At 37.8% G+C, this 23,991-nt stretch overlaps 1 protein-coding gene across 1 annotated transcript in view; it reads left to right on the top strand.

Moving 5' to 3' along the window:
• Positions 1-23,991, top strand: part of LOC117338907 — a 57,727-nt gene that overhangs the window by 5,198 nt on the left and 28,538 nt on the right. Inside the window, exons 2-8 of the mRNA XM_033900272.1 lie at positions 12,554-12,780; positions 13,878-14,016; positions 15,359-15,573; positions 16,102-16,281; positions 17,699-17,756; positions 19,601-19,707; positions 20,759-20,860. Of these exons, the coding sequence (XP_033756163.1) occupies positions 12,554-12,780; positions 13,878-14,016; positions 15,359-15,573; positions 16,102-16,281; positions 17,699-17,756; positions 19,601-19,707; positions 20,759-20,860 (1,028 nt within the window). The remainder of the gene's footprint in view (positions 1-12,553; positions 12,781-13,877; positions 14,017-15,358; positions 15,574-16,101; positions 16,282-17,698; positions 17,757-19,600; positions 19,708-20,758; positions 20,861-23,991) is intronic.

The raw sequence follows: 23,991 nt of genomic DNA, 5'->3' as shown, positions 1-23,991 counted from the left end.
CGGGGTACTAGAAGATCCAGGTTCCCACTAGGCTCTATGTAATAATCTTCCAGGTCCGCGTTTATTTTACCGGTGACTCTGACGACAGTGTTGGGGGGTACTATAAGTTTCCTTTCAGCTGTAACTCTGGCGATTACTGGTCTGTCATCTCTGAATTTCGTGTTTAGGTACACCCTCTCCTCCCCTAACAGAAGAGTGTCTGTTTTCATGACGTGGATGGTGCCCCATTTGTGTAGGAGGTCATGTCCTAATAACATTTCATCACTAATGGGGGCTACATACACGCTGGAGCCAATTTTCAGACTAATTGGCGCTATCCAAGTACTATTCAGAGAAGATTCTGTGTCTGCCAGGTTCATTACAACGTCTTTCAACTTCTTGGGTTTTTTCCGAAGTCTGTCATATACAGATGTTGAGATAATAGTCATCTCCGCTCCGGAATCAATCCTGGCTATAATAGGTACCTGTCCAACTGTGACCTTAACTAATGAGGAGCTAAATAGCAAAATATTTGCTGGATCGGTTGAAACAACCATGGGAGTAGTAGGCACGGGGTTACAAACCTCCATAGATTCCATATCTAGGCCTAAATCTCCAAGTGGCTCAGAGGCTAGGCCCGTAGTCCTGGACCCTCCTAGTTTTAAGAACCAGACTTTCCTGGAGCCTGTAGATTGGTCTTTCCCAGTTTAGCTGCAAGTTTGTTGACTTCCTTCTCAATTAGAGCTTTAATCTCATCTTGAGAAGACTTCACTGCGTTGACTGAGGTTTCCTCCCTTCCCTTTTTCTTCTTTCCATCCACGGCCTGGCTAGCATACTGATATTGCTTCATCAGGTTTAGAGCTCCCTCCATGGACCGTGGTCTGCTAAGAAACACATGTTTCCCTGCGTCTTTATCGCTGCTCCCTTTGGCAAAATCTGGAAATAGCCTCGGAACGGGCATGTTTCTCCGGTAAATGACGAAATGCTGGCGTGGCGAGAGTCATAACTCTGTCGGCCCAGTCATCAAGTGACTCGTCATTCTTCTGAGTGGCCTGCTGGAATTTGACCTTCGACGTCTCTGGTAGTTCCTTAGCGCCGAAACGTCCCTCCAATTTCTTCATAATTGTCCGGAAAGAACATTCCCGTCCCATGCCGACATTCATAGTGAAATAGTCCAAGGCCTTACCATCTAATGCCCACGTCAGGTAGTCACGGCATTCTCCCTCTGACCAGTGAAGGACCGTACGGAAACTGTCAAACTTCTGCTTGAATGACAGCCAGTTTGTCGATCCATCATACTTGAGGTTTTTCGGTAGCTTCTGTGGCTTACCCCGTGGTCCCAAACTATGATAACCATCTTTACTGGACTCTCTACCAGAACTTGAGGTGTCGAAATAAAATCTCGACTTCTCACGACTGGAGCGATTGTGATGACGGTGACTGCGATGACGCGAAACAGAGCGTTTGTGGCGACGCGAAACAGAACGGTCACTGTAACTTTTCCTTGAAGGAGACCGATTACCCCGGCTACGGCTCCTACGATCATGACGACATGGCGAATATCCTCGATGCCTAGAAGAACTAGAGTGTCTTCTAGACCTGGATGTTGACCTGGAGTCATGACGGCGCCTATGGTGTCCAGACCTACCCTTTGAACTTGATCTAGCGTCCGATGGTGACCTAGTTTTATGATGACGCCTCGGCTTTTCAGGTGACCTCGATGACCTTTATGATTTTGGCTTAAGAGACCTGAACGACGATGACGTCCCTTTGCTAGGTGCCCTCGATGACTTACATGACCTTTGATGTGTCTTGTCCGACCTCGATACTTGGACACTAGCTTTGTCCTCGGTGGGGTAGTAGCTGGGCGCTTGACTGGGCGGGGGTTGAATGGATACATCGGGTCGATCTAACAAGAGTGAACTAAGTCTATGCTTAGTCATCTCATCATACGAAGATGGCGACTCCAACGTCCTAGGTATAGGTACCCTAGGCGACTCTGGCTGCTTGGACTTGGGAATGGCACCAATTTCCTGTTTGGGGTCAAATACCGGGACATCTGGGAAGTCCATGGGCATTAAATACTTGCTGTTGACAGGTTGTACCAAGGTATTTAATGGTGACCATTTTTTGTCTGTATCGTCAACACCCGTGTTGTAAAAAATACGCGTAGGATCCCCTACATTAGGAAACCCAACCATATTGGTGCGAGATATGGGATCAAATTCTGATGTTTCCGAAAATTCCTGTGTCCCATGTCTCTGCATTGACGGCTGTGATGTGGTGTTAGGTACCTGAGGTGGGGCGAGAACTGGGGTTAGGAATTCCCCCATACCCAACAAATCAGCGAGCTCCGGTGACTTATGTGACTGCCTGGCTGGCTCTCCATCTGGGTTTTCTGCTACCAAAAGCCGCTGTAATGTGCTCGGTGGTCAATTTCCCATAATTAAATCGCATGTTAATTAGGGTCCTTGCACGTTTCTCTCCTATTCCAGGTAAATACCGAACCATAGCCTCAAAAGTTGCCGTGTTTATGTTTCTAGCCGGAAGCGACGTCATTTTAACCGGAACTGACACCATTTTGATGAAACAATTGGGTTGGATATTTTTTATTCAAAAAATAGGCATACAATAATTACAAAATTCCACCGTAAAAAATACTCCGTATTATAAAATAACACAGGAATATGAGGTTAAGAATAATGTTGTGCAATAAAATGATACAAATTTAATCCTCGTATTATAAAATAACACACAGGAACGGTATCATCAAATTGTCTTTCCACAGGTATAGCACTTCACATTTCGAAACAAGAGGCCAAGGGCCACGTAGTTCTCCGGAAATGGTATTATTATTCAATTTCTTGTTTTCAGTTTTCTTGCATTTGGTATTTATAATTTGTTTGTCAGAACGCTGCCGCTTTATACAGTTGACCAATGAAGAGGTCACTGTAGAGATACATGTACTTTTATAATTGGATTTTAATCCAGTATTTAATATAATTTCATTTAGGGCATATGTGGCTCAAAATGACCATAGAAGTTGACAAGCCGTTAAACAACTTTACCTAACTTTCTTCCATAAACATATTGCTTGATGCGCAACGAGTGCTTGACCTTGTTAATAATAAATATTGTGCCCACTGCTTACATCTCATGATTGTACAAGAGGCCCAGATGACCTGTATCACTCACCTGGTTATATAATAAACTACATTTTAAATCAAAAGTATCCTAAAGTGCATATGTTATCTGTGCATCTAGACCCATATTTTGTAAGTATATTACTAAATGGAACCATTTTGTCACTGCCCCTCGGGTCCCTTGTTTGAGTCACAGGCACATAGGGATGCTATCATTGAAACATGAACGTTTATCTATAATAATATCTATAGTCAGGAAACTGGTATGAAATTCCTTTCCGAATAAAACACACAATCTAAAATTCACTGAAAATATCACTGTTGAGATCTTGTCGTGAGTGCTATTCATTTAGTGTAATGACACAATCTAATTCAGATCCTTTATTATCACTCCGTTTCAAATAGGATCTTAAAAACATCCCATTAGGGGTCACGTCAGGTGACCTTTACTATTAACAAATCAAATTACTGCCTTCAGAATCTTGAAGATGAATTTTATATGTGCGAACTAGCATGACTAATGTGCATAACTTGCGTAATCTGACAAAAATTGACTACTGAAGGAAATCAATAATTTATCACCAACGAATGATCTGCTTTGAACAATTGCTAAAATGGTTATGATCTATCACAGTATTATAGTATTACAATCTAAAATTATTTTCTTGTGAATTATGTGCATGCTATATTCTTACGTTGAACTTTCCGATGACAAGCAAGAGTCCAATGACCTCGTACCATTTATAATTATTTTTATTTCTATAGCTGTCAATGCAACTTATATTAATCACGCCTGTTGGTTCGGATGGAAGCGCGCGAGGGGTCTAACTATGTGAGGAAACCGGAGTACCCGGGGAAAACCCACATAGTCGGGCAGGTGATCCCATACCTTTTCATGTTCCATCGGGGAATCGAACCCCGGCCGCCTAGGTGAAAGGCAGGTGTTTTACCACTGTGCCACCCGACCACCCATAATGCGTGTTTCCTTCCGAGAGTCAACTGCCCTGTCTAAATCTCATTGGTTATAATCAATAATTGAGTCGCCGGGGAGAAACCCGACTGAGATTCAGTCATCATTATATTTGATTTATTTTCTTACTAGGGCTAATAACTAAGAAAGCCGGTTGGGACCATTTTCGTAGAAGAAAATAATAGTTTTTTCGCGTTATTACGCGAAACTAACGCGTTATATCGCGAAACTTTGGCGTTATTACGCGAAACTAACGCGTTATATCGCAAAACATTGGCGTTATTACGCGAAACTAACGCGTTATATTACGCGAAATTCTACCATGTTTGCTATGTAACGCCAGTTCTGATTGGTTAAAAACCATGTATTATTTTCCAATAACCCACGCTCGTGCCAATAATACACGCTCGTGAGTCACGGCTGTTACAATTTTAAATATCTAATATTCACCCGTTTAATAAAAGGTTACTATAGCCGAGTGGGCTAATGGGTTAGTCTTTCAATATATTTTTATCACGACGCGAGTTCGAATCCTACGGAGGCCCCCACTTTTTTTTCTTTTTTTTATCCTTTTTTTTTAATTTTCAAAATCAATGCCATATGATAGATGCTCTTGGTCGTAGTACTGTATTGCCTGTAAATTTCATCAACAAATAATGCAATGCTCAAGAAATAAATTACAAGGTTTTCCCGGGGTTTCTTTGCTGTTTTTCTATTAGAAAGAGGTCGATCTCAGAACTAAACAGTACATGGTAGAATAGAAATAAACAACTTTGACTCGTGTATTGTTGCAGGATATACAACTCGGACTCGGATATTTTGCAATTTTAATTAATAACTCAGGCCTGCGGCCTTCGTTATTAATTTAATTGCAAAATATCCTCGTCCTCGTTGTATATCCTGCAATAATACACGAATCATCGTTAATTATTTCTTAACTAACGCGTTATATCACGAATATATAAATATAGATATAAGAAGTATCGGCTACTTTTGAAGAGTATCGACATGAGGCACCACAGTTGATGAGATTTTATTCAGAGCTTGGCCTATCCCAAGCTTACATTTTGAGTTTTTTAGCAATAGTAGATAGAGTTGTTCTAAGCAATTCAACACTTAAACGATATTTGAAACGATAGTGTTTAACAATAAGGAAATAAGTTCTCTGATATATACGATGTTGCATTATTCAGTCTCAATGAATTACAAAATTCTGGACAGAAAAAAAAACTTCGTTCTCGCCCACCAACTTTACAGTCAGTATCTGATACTCTGAAATCATTTCGTCGTCTTATATAACCTGCTCCGCATAATAACGCAAAAGTTTCGTGATATTATACGATTATCGACCTGTTTTCAGGTGAATATGATGATTTATAAACTCGAGAAAATGATATTTCCCGAGGCCGAAGGTCATCGTATTCACCTGAAAACAGGTCGATAACTGCTTTATTATAAGACAAAACTGCAACATTTTCATATTACAGAATGATTAGCATTATCTGTCTTAGGATTAAATAAATAATAGTGATCGACTGGAGAAAAGTTCAAGATGACAATTAATAAGTCAAAGTCAGCAATGAATTTAGACTTCATTATTTATTATTGCTTAAAATTCAACAAAATGTAAATGCTAAAACATTTAAGAATTCAGTCTATTAAACTCTGTCCGGGAGCACGTACATACATGTACATGCAAGCATACATTTTTGACGACACAGATAGTTGGAAATTCCCTTGTTACTATATTTGGGTGCGTAATCGAGTTGTTGGATTGTTATGTCACCCTGGATTTGACGTCACGGATTGCAGGAGAGTCCCTTATTATTATACTCGGGTACGAGCTCGAGTTATCACTCTGTAGCGCGGATTCGGGGTTGATCATAATATTTAAGCAAAGTGAGAATGTTTAGAATTGGCTTATCAGGAAAGGGGAAAAATCACAGTCATATAATAATACGCGTTAGTTTCGCGTAATAACGCGAAAGTTTCGCGATATAACGCGTTAGTTTCGCGTAATAACGCGGAAAAAAAAATATTTTCTTCTACGAAAATGGTCCCAACCGGCTTTCGTAAATAAGCTAAGATATCGTTGTAAAAGATTTCATTCAATCTAGTATTTCTTTGTATGCATTGTAATATATTATGTGTTTTTTAAATAACTGAAAATCTGGTTTACACCTCTCAGATAAATCATCGCCCAGTGAATAGTATATCATGTTATCTAGTTTCATTACGTCATGGTTATAATTCATAGCTTAAAACCACTGATTCATTTGTAAGTCATACATTCAAAACTACTCTATAACGCACGAACCATTCGCATGTACATTAAAACCGGTCTATAAATAAACTGATACGTAATTAGGAATGAAATCTGATACAACTTTTACGAGGATTCAGTTTCACCTGTACATTTGAGTTCTTTGATGTTGGCCGTGTATTTGTCAAGGTAAGATATCATAATTACTTCACTACATTTAACGTTACGACCCTCACATCCCGTACACGTGCTTTGCCCCGGACGTATACGCCCCCTATCTCCCGACGTCAAAATTTTGATAACCCGTCACTGAGCAATCACAGTCAACCACTGGGGCACCTACAAGTACACTGCAGGTAAGATAGATCAAAATTAAAATTTATAGCAATAATACAATGCTTAATATCTTTTGATATTTTTCATATACACCTATTATATTTATATTTGAGTTTTCATAATGGAAATACAGCTATCCTTTATTTTTTCTTTACAAGAGATTAAAGTCAATCAATTAATATATATTTTAATTAACATAGATACATCTTTCATCAATATATGTATTTGATACGGAAAGGTGATGTTTTGGGAGTGCTAAAACTATCAGATGTAAACATATTTATTTTACAATAATTGGAAAACAAGTTCGAACAACTTATGGAAGTGAATATGTTTATGATAAAATATAAATAGAACCAATTCAAAGAAACGCGCACATAGCATTTAATGAATGTTAGAAATTTTGAAATCCGTTTAATGTATATTAATTTCCTTAATTTTGGTATGAAAACAATTATATGACACTGTTATGGCAGTACATATTTACTAAATTGAATAAATCAGCTTTGTCATTGCGATCAACAATTATTTTTGATGTATTAATCTGATTAATTTTAAATCAGCGATTTTTGTATTGCTTTATTCAAATGACAAGTTAATGAAACCTGAATTAATAATGTGACTTTTACTTTCACAAAAAATTGTCATTTTTGATACAAGTGTATATATAGAGAAAGACGGCGTTTAATGGCTTCCAATACCAAATTAAAGTTATGTTTAAGAATAAATGAGCGGAAACGAAATCATGGCGGAATGACAAAATTATTTACCCCGACCATTACATGACGGGGACATAACTATGGCGGTCACACTCGGATTCGGTTATGGTCAATTATTTTTTCCAATTATGACCATTAAACTGTAAGTACTTAAAATCTTTTTTTTTTTACAAAATTGACCGTACTAAAATTGAGCCTTGACTACTCCAATTAATTTTTTTTTTTTTAAACGTCCGAACACCCTTTGGTTACCGGCGGGGACATTTGTGTCGCTTCGTCATATCATTTTTTTTTTCACTTCGGAAACAATCGTCGTGGCACATTTATTTACTGTTACATTGAATCTTCGATTGTATTCATATGAGTATAAATGCATTATATGCCATTTTATTGATAAAGGAAATGGTCTTGGAATTTAAATCAAATGTATTGCATGAATATTACACGAAAAGATCGGACGCAAGTTATCGCAACTTAGCAATCTCCTCTCCATAATACAAGTATAAATAATTATCACCAGATAATAAAGAGTCTGTTAACAAACTATTTAGATAGAACATAAAAAGATCAGGTAAGAAGATAAAGGGATAAAGGAACAGAAAAAAAACTCTTGCAACCCACAATCGTTGTGATTCAGAAACCCGACAACTAGAAAAACAAAATGTCGGATTTGGTAACATTTTTGAACACCAGAAAATGTGCGAATTTGTGAAAAGATTGATGAATTGTTCGACAGATTTGCACATTGTTCTCAACTCGCAAAACCGTGAGAAGGAGATTTCCAACAAAAAAAAACAAACAAACAAAAAAATACAGTGCTGCCTTGGAAATGCAAAAAAAAATCCGATGATACGCGGGAATTTGTGTGATACGCGGTAATCCGTGTGATACGTGGGAATCCATTTCAGTTCTGTATCTCCTTAGTGGGAGTCATTAATGTACATTTTATCATATTGCAACTAAGATTTACGATCACACTAAAGAGGCATTATTTCTTTTGAATAAAGTTCAGGTCGTCAAAATTAAACTTACTGGAAAATATGTATTTTTTCCGAGTAGTAAAAGTTGTAATCTTTACATTAATACGGCTGTTTTTCTCTCAAAATAAACCAAAGTTCTTCCAGTATTAAGTCCTGAAAATTCTTAATTTGACCCGAAGTATCACCAATTACCGCAAAGACATACGGTATTTCTCTACAATACGCCTTTTTCCTGTACATTTCGGCGTAAATTTCATTACTTGTAGGCACAAACACTTATATAATTAACGTTCAGACATAGATTTTATCAAAAAAAATTGTGCATGTTTCAGATGTCCGAACGATGGAATGCTCCTTTAAATGGTTTCCAAAAAAGGACATATTCTTTCACTATCGACATTATTGACGGGAGTTCACTAAGTAGCGCTAAGCTTCTTTGCTCCCGAGAAAATTACCATAACTGTTAGGGCGTTAAACAATATAAAATAAAACAAAATTGTGTGAGTAATTTCCCAGATTTACCTCGGAGCTATCAGTGATTGGGTAGAACATGTTGTGTGTGTCAGGATGTAACCAAACGCCTCTTCTTCCGGGCCATTAATGATTATCCTCTTTAAGGAAATGAAAACCTCTGACAAACTGGAGAACGGCGAAAAATAATCTTAACTGCATGTACCCGTGCAAATCGACTGATAAGTTTTGTATTGTTTAACGTCCTATCAACAGCTCAGATGTTTTAAGGACGGCCTACCCTGTGAGCGAGAACTGATGCTAACTTCATAGTGCTATGTCACTGAAACATACTGCCGAATACACCCAGCAGGATATCCCACCCGGTCATATTATGCTGACAACGGATGAACCAGTCGTTCCACTCCCAAAACTGCTGAGCGCTAAGCAGGAGTAGTAACTACCATTGTTATAGACTCTGGTATGTTTGGACCTGGGGAATTCAAAGTTTGGTTTTGTTTGTTTGTTTTATGGATTTGACGTCCTCTTAACATATGAGGACAGCAGAATCCAAAGACTGAAATGTGTTCTTATACTCACATAGTTCACATAGTGTCAACATCCTTTTAATCAGTTGAATGGATTCTAATGTATACTTGTGTATGTTCATATAAAATTCTAGAAGGACGTGGAAAGATGATATCTACAAATGTAGCACCCTTTCCCCCTACGAATCATGAAAAGCGTAAACATGTAAGGTCTTAAGTTCTACTGCAGGACATAAACACTTTCTTATAACGATAAATGTTCTTATTGTCGTAATGCGTACATTGTCGACGTGACGTCATTGTATTGTATCAAGAACGTGCGACCTGTCATGCCCTCGGGGTTGACAGAGAAATCTTGAACAAGTAAAATGGGAAATGAATCTGTGAACAATGGGAAAAGGTCATGTTGCTGAATGAAATTATTCCATTTTTGGAAGAGTGTATTGGCTGTCTAGAGAAGACTATTTGGAGTTTAAATCAGTTTAGGTCGATTCGTAATTTTGATTTTTTCATTAAAAGTTTAATAAGATACTTGGTAAAGTCTACTACGTTTCGATACACTGGGAGGTCTTTGACATGAAATAAATAAAAGAAGACCTAGCATGGATGCCCGTGGAACTAATGAACTTAATTATTATGTTGGTGTGGTGATATGATGTTACCAACATAAATTATTTGTAGAGGCATTTTACTTGCTGCCCCCATTAAATTGGAGATGACAAAGGACTGTTGTCTCTTCTGTGCTTTTCTCCCAAACCCGCTATCTTTGACTCTTCTAAAATGCCCGCCCATTGTCCAGCTGTATAAGTGATACTGTTCCGTTAATATCTACCAAAGAGGCTGAGCGTAACGCTCCTAAGAAGTGGCAACATTTGTGATCATATCTTCTTTATGTTCTCTCTACACGACTTCATTCTTCCTGATGTCTCCCCTTAACACTGCCTCACTTCCGGCCTTTATTTGTGTGTTCGCTCCTGTGAGAAAGGCTTTTGGTTCTGTTCCCATGCCCGGGAAACTTGGTTTGGTTTGGTTTTATTTGTTTAACGTCCTATCAACAGCTAAGGTCATTTAAGTACGGCCTCCAGTGCGTGCGATATGCATGTGTGTGGTGAGTACGTATGTGTGTTTTGGGAGGACACCTAGCAGAACACCCCACACGGTTACATTATACCGACAACGGGCAAACCAGTCGTCCCACTCCTGATATTCTGAGCGCTAAGAAGAAGTAGTGACTACCATTTTTCAAGACTCGGGTATGTCTCGGCCAAGGGACAGAACCCAAAGCTTTCCTCACAAGGGCGAACGCTCAACTAAAGGCCAAAAGTGAGGCATTGTCATGGGAGACATTAGAAAGAAGAAAGATGTTTAGAAAGAAGAGAAAAGATAGAATCCCTAATTTAGTGGCCTCTTACGATCACGCAATTGGGGCAGCAGGTACAAATCTTACGCTCTACCTGAAGCGCACGGCCGAGACACACCACAGTTCATGCGAGGAAGGATTTGGACTCTATACTTGGCCGAGCCTTACCAAATTTCGAATTTTTAAATGTATATATGTGTTTATGAGTGGTATGCGTGTTTGGAGAATCAAAACAATCACACTGCGGTTAACTTACTTAGTGATTAAATCATGTTGTGGTTGAGACATATCACAATCCCTGTGAGGAAGGCTTTGGATTCTGCTCCCTGGCCAAGCCTTACCTTTCCAATTTTTTAAATGTACATTTGTGTTTACGAGATGTACTTGTGCTGAAAGAATCAAAACAATTAAATTGCGGTTAACTTACTTGGTGATTAAATGATGTTGTGGTTTATTTATTGATGTTATTCCTTGACAACTTACAATGTTGCTCATCAATCTAATTTCCTGTCGCAATGTTCTACAAATGCAACGATCTTAATCACTTCGAATTCCCTGCTCTAGAAAACGTTTTTTGCCCTTCATCCTTATATGGTGGGCTTTACAAATCGCACTTCTTCCGTCCGTCATTCGGTAAAAGCCTTGTTATAATTATTTCTTAAGAAGTACCTGAAAGATCTTTCTCGAATTTCATAGGAAAGTTAATCTTTGTCCCAGGTCTCGCATTACCGTTTGTCAGACTGATTAGAAAACGAAATGGTCGACACGTGGTTAGAGTGTTGACAGATGAAGACGGTTATCATTATTTCTCAGAAAGTTCTTCATGACTCTTTATCAAATTTTGTATGTAGGTTCCTCCCGATCTCTTGTAACAATCGAAACTTGTTATTGCTACTGTCGGGGATTAGAGTGCTCGCCCCTGTGAGGAAGACTTTGGGTTCTGTCCCCTAGCCGAGACATAGCAGAGTCATTAAAATGGAAGTTGCTACTCCTGCTTAGCGCTCCGCATATTAGGAGTGGGACGACTGGTTCGCCCGTTGTCAGTATAATGTGACCGGGTGGGGTGTGCTGCTGGGTGTCTTCGGCAGTATGCTTCAGTGAGGTAGCACTATAAATCGGCAAAAGGAGACTTAACATGAACATACCGCAGCCTCCCAAAAACACATACACACTCATCACACGCATGCATGTCGCACACAGGAGATCGGGATGCCGTCCTTAAAAGACCATAGATGTTGATAGGACGTTAAAACAATGCAAACAAAACCCTATTAACTTCATCCTCCATCGATGTTTCTTCTCGTGTTACTAAAACCATAATATAGACCTTATCAAATGTTTATACTTTATTTATTATATGATTGATCTGTAACACTATATCAATTATTTCCTAGGAAATACCTCATGACATCACCGAGAAGTTAATATAATGTTTTGTCAGGTCCGTGGAATCTTATATTGACTCCTGCTAAAAATAGAAATTGTGTCATATGTGCCGAGATTTATTTTTAGCAGAGGCCAAAATAACTTTTAACCTACCGGTGATGCGATGGGGATCTTAATTTTCTTAGTTTTTTGTTTGTTTTCTTTTTCTTTTCTTTTTTAACTTTTTTTCTGTTTTTCTTTTCTTTCCTTTTTGATTAATGTAAATCATATGATAAAGTAAATGCAGACTTTGGGCTCAGGCAATACATGGTTTTACGGACCTGCCCTGAATTATATTCCAATATTGTCCAGGTAAGGTCCGTAAACCATTGATTGCCATCAACCAAAGTCTGTATTTGTTTAATAATCTTACGTTGTAGGATGATATATAACGTCCTCCGAGTGGCAGTGTTTCTGTCATGCGCCTTTCCTGCCACGACGTCGCCCCACACTTGGGACGCGAAAATGGAGTCCGAGGGTGAAGTGGCCCGGGAGAAAAGGCAAGCCCCCGACCCACGTTTGGCCGGATATATCACACAGGCTCTCACGGAGGCAAATGCTGAATTACTTTACCAGAAAAACCTCGACAGAATGATGTTACAGCAAGGTAAATAAGGGAAAATATTATTTACCAGGATCCAATTACTCAAATGTTATCAAACTTTGTAGGGGGGGGGGGGGGGGGGGGGGGGGGGGGGGGGTCATAGAAATTTCCACATAATAGAGAAATCATGTTTCGTGCGGTTGACCTCAAGGAATTAGCGTGAAATTGTTTTCTCTCATGGTTCTCTCAGTAGGTGGCACGCATGTAGATGCATGGCATGCGCGTGCAGCTGGTGAGCTGGTGAGCAAGTTCAGGGCAACGCACTGGTCAGAACAGACGGATTAAAATTTTTTTTTTTTTAATTCTTTTGATTTGTTCAATATGATACATGATACAAACATTGTACAACGTTACCTATTAAAGTTTGTTTTCTAAGATGATAAAAAAGAATCATTATAATTTTCTAATTGTTGATTATTAAATGACATCGCTAGTGCAGGCCGGTATTTGTTGTTGTCACCTGGGATGGGTCATTAGATAACACTTTTTAATGTTTGATTTAAATCAGAATGTTTCCACAACTCTAATAATGTTTTTGTTTTTTTCCCCTAGAAAATATAGTCTAGATATTCCCTTTGGTTGCTTTTTTTCTTTAAGTAGAGACAATGCGACCTCGAGAACAAAGTAGAAGACGAATTCGGACACTCAGTGCATCCGAAAATGTTTGTTTCTTTAAAATTGTATCAATACTCATGCAGCAAAAATCAGTTCCTATCGCACAGTGCGATTGGAATGAAAGATTATTTGTTCAGGAACGCAAACTACACTGAAACTAATAACCGAAAATCTTACACCGAAATAATAAATTGATAATCGATCAAAAAGTTTTCAACATGATTTTGTAACAATAGCAGTCCTTAGTAGGATTTGAAAATTGAGTCTAAATTTTCTAATCAAGTTTTGAGTCCGCGATGACGTCACCGTTCTGTCAGTACATGGCTATGTCCATATTCTACAGCCTAACGGTCATAACATATATTCGCTGTGATCTTTTTGAACGTTTCCTTGTCTTACGTGGTTATAAGTTTACCTGAACTCGTAGAACACGTGTTTTGGTTTGCTCTAAAGCACCTTTCGTGACCGCTTGGTTTGTTTTACAGGTATTGATATTCCTGCCGGAAGCCAGTCCTATTTTTGGCACCTGGGGCGATTTTTGTATACCAAGAATAAAGAGGTGGTTGACGTTCTGTCAGACAAGGCTTGGGTCATCGTCCGCGCGACCAAGCGTCTCGTGGAAATGTAAGAATGTCTTAAACGGGATGTTCGTGGTATTAATAAATTGTTATTAGGAAAGTCGATCTTCATTCATGTATTCCAGGTTTTCATGACTTGCTAAAACGTTTCATATCATAGAATGCAATCAATTTCATGATATAAGAACGTATTACCTGTAGCTGTACTAAGGGCCATCTAAGTATCAAATCCAGTGATATATATCACTCTTAAGGTTGAATTTAACACAAGTAACCTAGTCAATTGTCAGTATGTATCATAGCTAACAGTGGGCCTTGCTGTTGACATGCTGTTAAACTGTTTGTAAATTTTGACAAAACATGCGAAAAATGCATGTTTCAGAGGAAACACTTAGCTCATGTGTGTCGCGTATACTGCACAAAAAACCACGCCGATTTGAATGTCTACAGCAGCACACAATAGGAGCATTTGTTTGGTCAGAGTTGATTTTATATACGTATAACGGTTATTCTAGTTTTACCTTAAAATATACAAGGCGGCTAAGAATAATATCATGTAAATGAGGCATTTCATGCATCAAAAATACACTATTAAGAACTCTGAACATGACAAGAAGACTGTTTTGTTTTGTTTTGTTTTTTAGGGGAGGGGGGGGGGGGGGGGTCAACAGTTTGAGGTAAAAGATGCATATTTCAGAAAAATGTCTAAACTCCACAGTTTAACTATTTCTCTTGAAAACTATCTCACTATAATCAGATGTTTTAATAGTATTCAATAAGAACATTTTTATCAATTGAAATGCCTGCCTTTGTGTCATATTTGTTTAATATTATTCACAGCCGCCTTTTACATTTCAAGGTTAAAACATAAATCATTGTTTAAAGGTAAAATAAAGTAACATCCGGACAAACAAGTACTCCTATGTTGTGTTATAGACACATGCGAGCAAAATGACATTGTTATATATCAGGTTTGATTATAAATGTGATATGTAATTGTTCGCTGCTGCATCTCACCACAAAGTAACTACAGTATAAATTGTCAGAATTTACAGCGAATTATTGATGGTTTTGAGAAACTGCATATCTAGATAATAATCTGGTATATTACTTGATTTCTTTTTACGTTTTTATAAGTTAACGTTATTGTTCTATATACAATACTTAGATGATTCTTGAAATAAAATTTACTGCTCTAATTTGCATATTTAACTGAATACACTAACAGCATCATAACGACTTTTCATTTTATTTTTGGAAAAAAAGTTAAACTTCATCGTAAATTGTGCAACTACATAATTGAAATTGAAACAATATTTCTTCATTTTCTATTAGCATGCTATCGATGTTCTGTGCACTTGTAAAAACCCGTCTATTTCTTCTCGAAGGACTGGAATGCCCTTGCGCGAGCTTATGACGAATCCTCAGGTTGTTGCCGAATGGCGCCGACAGGTGGAGCCCTCATGTCCGTTCAAACCTCCGACATGTGACTTACAGTATCCGTACCGAACCGCCAGTGGATATTGTAACCACCTGCAGGATACGACACAGGGGGCTGCTCTCACGAGACAGAGACGCATGATGCTTAACAGTTATGAGGATGGTATGGCTTGTTAAACATTCGACACAATCATAAATTCAGCATATCTGTATGGACGTTACTGAATATTAACAGGAAGTTGAACAATATGGTTACCCTTTCATGCAGTCAATCTTCTTTATTTCCAGGACATAAATGAAACAAAGCACCACTAACAGAAAATGATATATGCGTTATGTTTAATTCAGTCTGAACATTTAAGATATCTTGATGAAATTCAAAACTTAATCTGGTCACAGCGATTTTTATTTGTAGATCGAATATCAGTAGGTACAAAATGTCACTTACTTATTAAATAGTGAAGGGATATATGTTTTTTGTTTATGATTCAAATCTGAAAGTTCTTTTCCATTGTGACCGTGATGTCTTTTTTGGTGTCCATTTTGATATACAGGTCACCGTAACTGCTCTGTATTCCGGATGTGACCGCATTTAAACAATTTTCGCTATAGGTTTTTTTTTTATATATAAAGCAAGGATGCAACCAAAAATAGTTCTACTGAACAAGTGCCACATCATACCTTTTTTCAGGTATAGATTATCCGCGGGTCCGAAGTAAGACAGGGAAGGAGCTGCCCAGTGCTAGACTGGTCAGCAACATTATGCACAAGGCCGGGGAGTGTTCATTGTCCAGTAAACAATTCACGGTTATGATCATGCAGTTCGGACAATTTATTGAACATGACGTCATCTCGACGCCGATGATTTCAGGTATGTTTACATAAAATATGAATGTATATTAATTTTGTTGAACTGCATAAGAAACTTTTCTGTTAGGCACTGTTGCACTTGGTAATGCAATTCAACAAGAAAATGTCAGAAATTTATATTATTTTCCTAAAACGACAACGCTTAAATCCTAATGTAAATTGTGTTGCCCTATTGGTAAAAGCAATGTCATTTCCTTCTAAATGCTCACATGTACGAAAATCAAAACGTAATGTTAAAAAAAGGTGGTTTATTAAACCGGAATTTGAAGTATGTCTTGTGTACACAATAGATAGGGAAGTAATGTAATGCTTTGAACAACCACCTCTACTCGTCAACGCCGATCTCGGCGAGGACCAAATCATTCGGAACTCCTGCGGGGATCAACTATTGTTTATTTTCTACGATAAATCGCAAGAGGTCAACATGGAACCGAATAATTTCTTTCCGAAAACCAAACAACACACTATCTCTTTCCGCGAAGTATTTGTTTGCCATGTGATTTATGCTTTTATATGGTCAAAACCTCGTGTTTGAAATAAATAAATAGATAAAAATAACCGGTAAATCATAGACAATGGACCGCTTTTTTCACTGTGTATTCCGATCTATTTTCTGCAAAATTATTACGCTTGTCGCCTGGTTTGTGTGAGGGGAGGTGACTCGTTCATACTCGTTGATTAGTTCATTGACGCTCACCTGTCGAACACTATTTTTTTACCGTCATTTTTCAACTGACAATCAATAAGTGTAATCTCCGGTCGTTTCTGTATTTGATACTTGAAATGTAAGTAGAATACTTCTAATTAGTTCTGGCGTCAGTTCAAAGAATCACAAAAATGGCCGTGCTGGTTGAGCTGGACGAAGTGATTATGAGGTTAAACCTAATTTCTATAGCTTTAAATGGGTTGCTTAGTTTAAAGCCTTGGACAGTGAAATGCTTGTAAATAACCGGAAAGGATAAGGAAGGCTCCATTCATCGGTACTAATTTCTGAGACAAGTTATCGAAGAACAAAGAATCAGTATATGAAGAAAAAATTGCAGTTAATTGAATGAACAACATTGAAAACGTAGGAAAAATATGTGGGACAGTAATTAACGGGAAATTTACAGAGAAGCGCGATGTTGTTTATCAGGAAATGTGCCGAACATTTTAAACCCAAAGATTCACCGATCAAAGAATTAAATTTAATCATAGTATGCCAATTCAGTGATCATCAGTAGAACATTCAGAATTTTTTTTTAGAAAAAACAACAACTTAAATTGTGTTTCTAGTTCATGCCATATTCGTGCACAGCAAATATGAGTGGCCTTGGCACTTCGATTTTATATTTAGATTCGGCTTTCTAATTTTCCATATGCATGTATCTAGAAAATTTTGTGAGTATAAATAAATCGCTGTGTCCCTCCATCTTAAGGTACTGACGGTGCAGATATCATGTGTTGTGGGGGAGCTCCAAACGTCACCGCTATGAGGTGAGTTATCTTTCATTCATTTCCGTCAACTTACTCCTGGTGTTAAAGTATTTCAATACAGATCTGCCGGTATGATTTTTAAATATATTCCAAACATTTCTAAAAAATGAAGAATTTATTGCCCAACACTGGCTCCAGAGTTTTGCGCCATTCTGAACAAGCGCCACTTTCTCGGCTCTAGAAAAATCTTTGAAGATCTACTAAGCTCCATTATATATGCATACGTAAATTTCCTTCTACTGGAAGAATAAGAAACTATTTTCTCAACGGAGATATCTTAATGTATACCTTCCAAAAACGTCACTGTTACTACCTCCAATAAAAAACATTCCGACAATATACATTGCAAATAAATGATAATATATCAAAACAAATTATCGCATTGTCCATCGCTTTGATCTTTTTGATACTTATACTAGTAATTGTCTTGATAAAACACTGTCACTTTATTCCCATATTAAGGGTTATCTCTTTTTGTTTCCGAGAGTCTGTCTGTTACATGTCTTTTTCTCTTGTTGTTTTCGTTGATTTGTATGTTGTTTATATCTCTCCTTTCTCTTGTTATTTCCTTGAGTCTGTCTGTTGTTTACATGTCACTGTCTCTTGTTCTTTCCTTATATCTGTCTATTGTTTACCTGTCTATTTTCTCTTGTTTTCGTAGGTATGTCTGTTGATTTCTCTTGTTGTTTCAGTAGATATGCCTGCTGTTTACATTCCCTCTTTGTCTTGCTGTTTCCGCTGGTCTGTCTGTTGCTTACATGTCTTTATCTTGTTTCCGTATGTTTGTCTGTTGTTTACATTTCCTCTTTCTCTTGTTGTTTCCGTACGTTTGTCTGTCGCTTACATGTCCCTTTTCTCTTGTTGTTTCCGTACGTTTGTTTTTGTCGCTTACATGTCCCTCTTTCTCTTGTTGTTTCCGTACGCTTGTCTGTCGCTTACATTCCCTTTTCTCTTGTTGTTTCCGTACGTTTGTCTGTTGTTTACATGTCACTATCTCTTGTTGTTTCTTTATATGTTTACCTGTCTTTTCTTTTGTTGTTTTCGTAGGTATGTCTGTTGTTCACACGACGTATTATCTTGTTTCCGTAGGTATGTCTGTTGTTCACACGACGTATTATCTTGTTTCCGTAGGTCTGTCTGTTGTTCACACGACGTATTATCTTGTTTCCGTAGGTCTGTCTGTTGTTCACACGACGTATTATCTTGTTTCCGTAGGTCTGTCTGTTGTTCACACGACGTATTATCTTGTTTCCGTAGGTCTGTCTGTTGTTCACACGACGTATTATCTTGTTTCCGTAGGTCTGCCTGTTGTTCACACGACGTATTATCTTGTTTCCGTAGGTCTGTCTGTTGTTCACACGACGTATTATCTTGTTTCCGTAGGTCTGCCTGTTGTTCACACGACGTATTATCTTGTTTCCGTAGGTATGTCTGTTGTTCACACGACGTATTATCTTGTTCCGTAGGTCTGTCTGTTGTTCACACGACGTATTATCTTGTTTCCGTAGTTCTGTCTGTTGTTCACACGACGTATTATCTTGTTTCCGTAGGTCTGTCTGTTGTTCACACGACGTATTATCTTGTTTCCGTAGGTCTGTCTGTTGTTCACACGACGTATTATCTTGTTTCCGTAGGTATGTCTGTTGTTCACACGACGTATTATCTTGTTTCCGTAGGTCTGCCTGTTGTTCACACGACGTATTATCTTGTTTCCGTAGGTATGTCTGTTGTTCACACGACGTATTATCTTGTTTCCGTAGGTATGTCTGTTGTTCACACGACGTATTATCTTGTTTCCGTAGGTATGTCTGTTGTTCACACGACGTATTATCTTGTTTCCGTAGGTCTGCCTGTTTTCCTATCAGTATTCCACCTGCTGATGGCCGCTTCTCCGAAAGTTGTATGACGTTTGTTCGATCTACGCCAGGACTCAAACTTAACTGCGATATGGGTAAAGGCCCCTATGATACGCATTTGTATGTTGATGTATGAGACAGAGATCGGTGAGATATATTTCCGTCAACTGTAGCCTATCAATGCTGGTTCTTCCTTTGTCAGTATGATGTGTCTCACTACCGTGTCCATGTGTGGCACTGTGATAGAACTAAAAGCGTCAGTCAGTAGTTGCATCATTCCTGAACACTGCCCTTTAATGGCAATTGTATACTTAAGATGTAAAACAATCCCAAAAGAACAACTGGTTTATGCAGTGTATTGTAGTTTCGTTTTCAGTCTCATGACACTCGTTTTGATGGACCTTAAGTTGATTTCGTCTACATTTACTTAAGGAATAATTCTTGGTTTTTTTTTTATGGTGTGTAAAGTGCATTTTATTTACTGATATTTCAATATAACGCACGTATTCCTTACATTTATATTTCCAGATGTGTGGGTTTTTGGGGGTCTTTTTAAATGCTATTAAAAGATTGAATTGGAGTTATTTTTTCGGCGTTATACGAATAGACGTAACAGCCGGACAATCAATAGTGATTCCAATTGTCAATTTTGCAGGAATAAACAAAATAAAGTTTGTTAGTAGCATTGTTTTTTTATTCGATTCCTGTTAGATATTTCAAACATGTTATTTTTTCATCGGTTTATTTTAGTCAAAGCTACAATACTCTATTGGAAAAAAAATCAAAACAAACGAAAAAGTTATTGCGCATGTGTGCATCGGTCCTGCTTGTAATCCAACGCGTCAAATTTGATGCTAGCACACTTGTAAACGATGTTTTCGTTAATAAGGTTATATAACGAGCACACACACCAGAAGTGAAAATATATGGATTTACATACCATTCGTCGTTGATGAACCAGAGGATATTTGCCCATTCGGAACACGGATTTTATTTTTTTTTATTTTTTTTTTATTTTTTAAATGTCGCCATGTAAATAATATTTCTTCTGTTTTTATTTAAGCCTCGTTTCATCTTATTGAGTTGGTGGAAAAGAATAAAATTGTTGTGGAATATGTACCTATAATTATTATATTAATTCTTTAGGTATCCGGTCCCCTATGAATCAAGCCAGTGCCTTTATGGACGGGTCCCAAATCTACGGAACCTCGGAGGAGGAGACAAAGGGGCTGAGAGCGCTCATTGGAGGTACATATCCCTCAGAGAATGATTATTTGTATTTAACATCTGGGATGGTGTTCGTCTATAAAACACGAGTTGATTTCCGTACCACAATCAAACAAAAAAAAATGTCATCATTATCAGCTAGTCCGTTCTTCTAGGTGTATGCTTAACTACATGTACATATATGTATAAGACTATTTGAAATCGTAAATGTAGGTTTAGTCCATACGCTTTAGTCGAAACGTTCTAAATACCAATTGTCTTAGGTAGTCTTCCAAACAAAACAATGTAGTAATTACGGCCGCCATCTTGAAAATCTGTATTGAACCTTTATCCAAGTTCTTCAGAATATTTCTGAATTCGCTCAAGTGTTATGAAGATTGTGAGTAGTTGGGTACTGTTTTCATTGGACTATAATTAGGACAAATAAATGGGATAACTCAACAAGATGTAAGAAACTGTTACATTGATAATAGTAACTTAGTAAGGGAAGTACCTAGGGCTGCTTGGTTTGGTTTGGTTTATTTTGTTTAACGTCCTATTAACGTCATTTATGGACGGCCTCCCGTGCGTGCGACATGCATGCGTGTGGTGAGTGCGTATGTGATTTGAGAGGCTGCGGTATGTTCGTGTTAAGTCTCCTTGTGATAGGCCGGAACTTTTGCCAATTTATAGTGCTATCTCACTAAATCATACTGCCGAAGACACCCAGCAGGACACCCCACCCGGTCACATTATACTGACAACGGGCGAACCAGTCGTCCCACTCCTAATATGCTGAGCGTCGGTTTGTGTTTCTCGGGAAGCTGAGAAACGGGCCGGTCTGTGCTGTCGTGGTTGTGTCCTTGGGCAAGACACTTTACACTTATTGCTCTGGGTGGCATGCGACGGGTATCCCGCATGTTGTTCACTGAGGCTATCACCAACTGCAACAAGGAGACCCCGCCTCAAAATGAACCTGTCTGTTTACGGGGTGATGAACTCAGCAAACAAAGGGAAGTAGTTCCTATTGTAAGAATTGTACAAAAGGCAACAATAACCCCTTCCGATACAAATTGGGAGTTAAAGCAGAGCCAAAAATAAATTAAGTTGCATAATACAGATGTTTCGTCCCTCTAGGACTCGTCATTGATACTAACGACCTAAAGTTGTGATGATAGAAGGCGACAGAAGAAACTCAAAGTAGCCAGAAAGAAAGTTTAAAATCTGGATTTGAAGGTGCAAAAAACCCATTATTTAAGTAATGTATATTCTGGAATCATAAGATAATCATTGTTTTCTCACTCCGGTGGCCAAGCAGTTCTTTCGATCAGCTCTAAAACCACATATACTTTATATAAATACTCAAAGAAAAACATGAAAACGTTTTCGACGTTGTATATATGATCGTTGGAAATGTCTTTAAACCTAAAGGACTACATATCTTTTCCTTTCTTGTTATTCGGCGATATTCCCTTTGGCACTTAGTCCGTTATTAGACTTCTGACACGGATTACGGACACACGCTCGGGCTTTTATATGTGGGGGATGTCTCAAACGTAACGTTGAAAACAAAGATTTCTTCATTTAAGCCATTGATTGATGTCACCGTTCGAGACATACCCCAAATATAACGAAGTTTACGCAAATGTCAAGGTCCGTCTCAGGTGACACCGTCGATGTCTATTATAAACGATGGACCAGGTGTTGTACCATGTCCGGATCAGGAGACTTCAGCATGATGGAACTTTCAAATGACTTGTGATTGGTCCCATCACAAACGTCACATGACCTTAACTGTTGTAAGACACAAAGCCATAAATAAACAACAAGAACAGCTTTTATATGAGGAATTATAATTCAATGTTTTCTCGTTGTATCAATGAATAGGAATTTCCACTTTAATTCATATGAAGACAGGGTGTCTGATTGCAATCATAAACACAATGCCTTAACAATATATAAGTATATAAATAATGTACCTTCCCATGGCTTTAAACCTGAAAAGATATAAACAAGCCTTTCGTATCTATCGCATTACAAGTTGCTGTTTCAAAGTCTTAGTCGCAGTCAATTCTATATTATTGTTGTACTAATTGTTTTTCTATGGACTTTCTTGATCAGCTGAGATAGATTTGTGATCGGATCGCTAAGTGTGTAGAATTAAATACTAATCACAAGGAATGTATCTAATACCCAGGTACTAATGTAAAATAGTTGTTTTGGACGAACGGAAAGTCTCTATCACCCTTCTAACTTTTCATTTCAATCGTGTTGATCTCTGAAAGTGTTTGTTTGTGTAATTAGCGACCCAACAACATTCGGCACATGTAAGCTAAATTGACGCACAAGGACGTTGGTTTTAAACACTAAGGTGTGCCGAACCGAGACTATATAAATACATGTATAAACACTAAGGTATGCCGAACCGAGACTACATAAATACATGTATAAACACTAAGGTGTGACGAACGTGAGCGTTTGGGTTATTATGGAGGACACGTTAAATAAAAAAGACAGCCATACTTGTTTTATACATTTTTCTGTTATCTCTTAACTATACAGTTTTCGCTTTAAAATGTACTTCAAAGTCGTTTTGGTCGCATTATCACCTTAGGACCTTAGAGTCACTGACTAGTCCGGGGGACGAAACAGCTGAATGATGCAAATTACATTTAGTTCTATGTGGCTTTACTGTACCTAGCGCTCGATTGGTTTTTAGAGGTCTTACTAATATTTTGTGTCTTTTTCACAATTCTTTGATGTAACAAAAGTTACGTGCAGATCGTTGTATATCAACAATGTGTTATATGATTTATAATATGATATTACAAAGACACCGTGTTTGAGTGGATCATTTTTATACTTTGTGAAAAATATGGAAGTTTTGAAAATATTCCATGGAACATAATGTAAGCTTAATTTAGATAACGTTTGTTATTATGACTCATTTTGTATGTAAAAATGTGATTTAAGGAAACATTAAGTTACTCTTCAAACATAGCAAGGAAAGGTGTGGACCAATAACGTTACCTAGGCGCTACTCACTGAAATCAAATCATTTAATATTCAATTTCTCTGGAGATAGCCTTAATGACTTTAAATAACAAACCTGTGTATGTTTTTTTCACCTTAAATATAAATGTATTATGTGAAGTAAATATTGATTATTTTCC

Source organism: Pecten maximus, chromosome 12, assembly GCF_902652985.1.
Source record: "Pecten maximus chromosome 12, xPecMax1.1, whole genome shotgun sequence".
NCBI classification, from domain to species: domain Eukaryota; kingdom Metazoa; phylum Mollusca; class Bivalvia; order Pectinida; family Pectinidae; genus Pecten; species Pecten maximus.
Note: the sequence above shows the minus strand (reverse complement) of the source record. Positions and strands in the feature narration are given on the sequence as shown.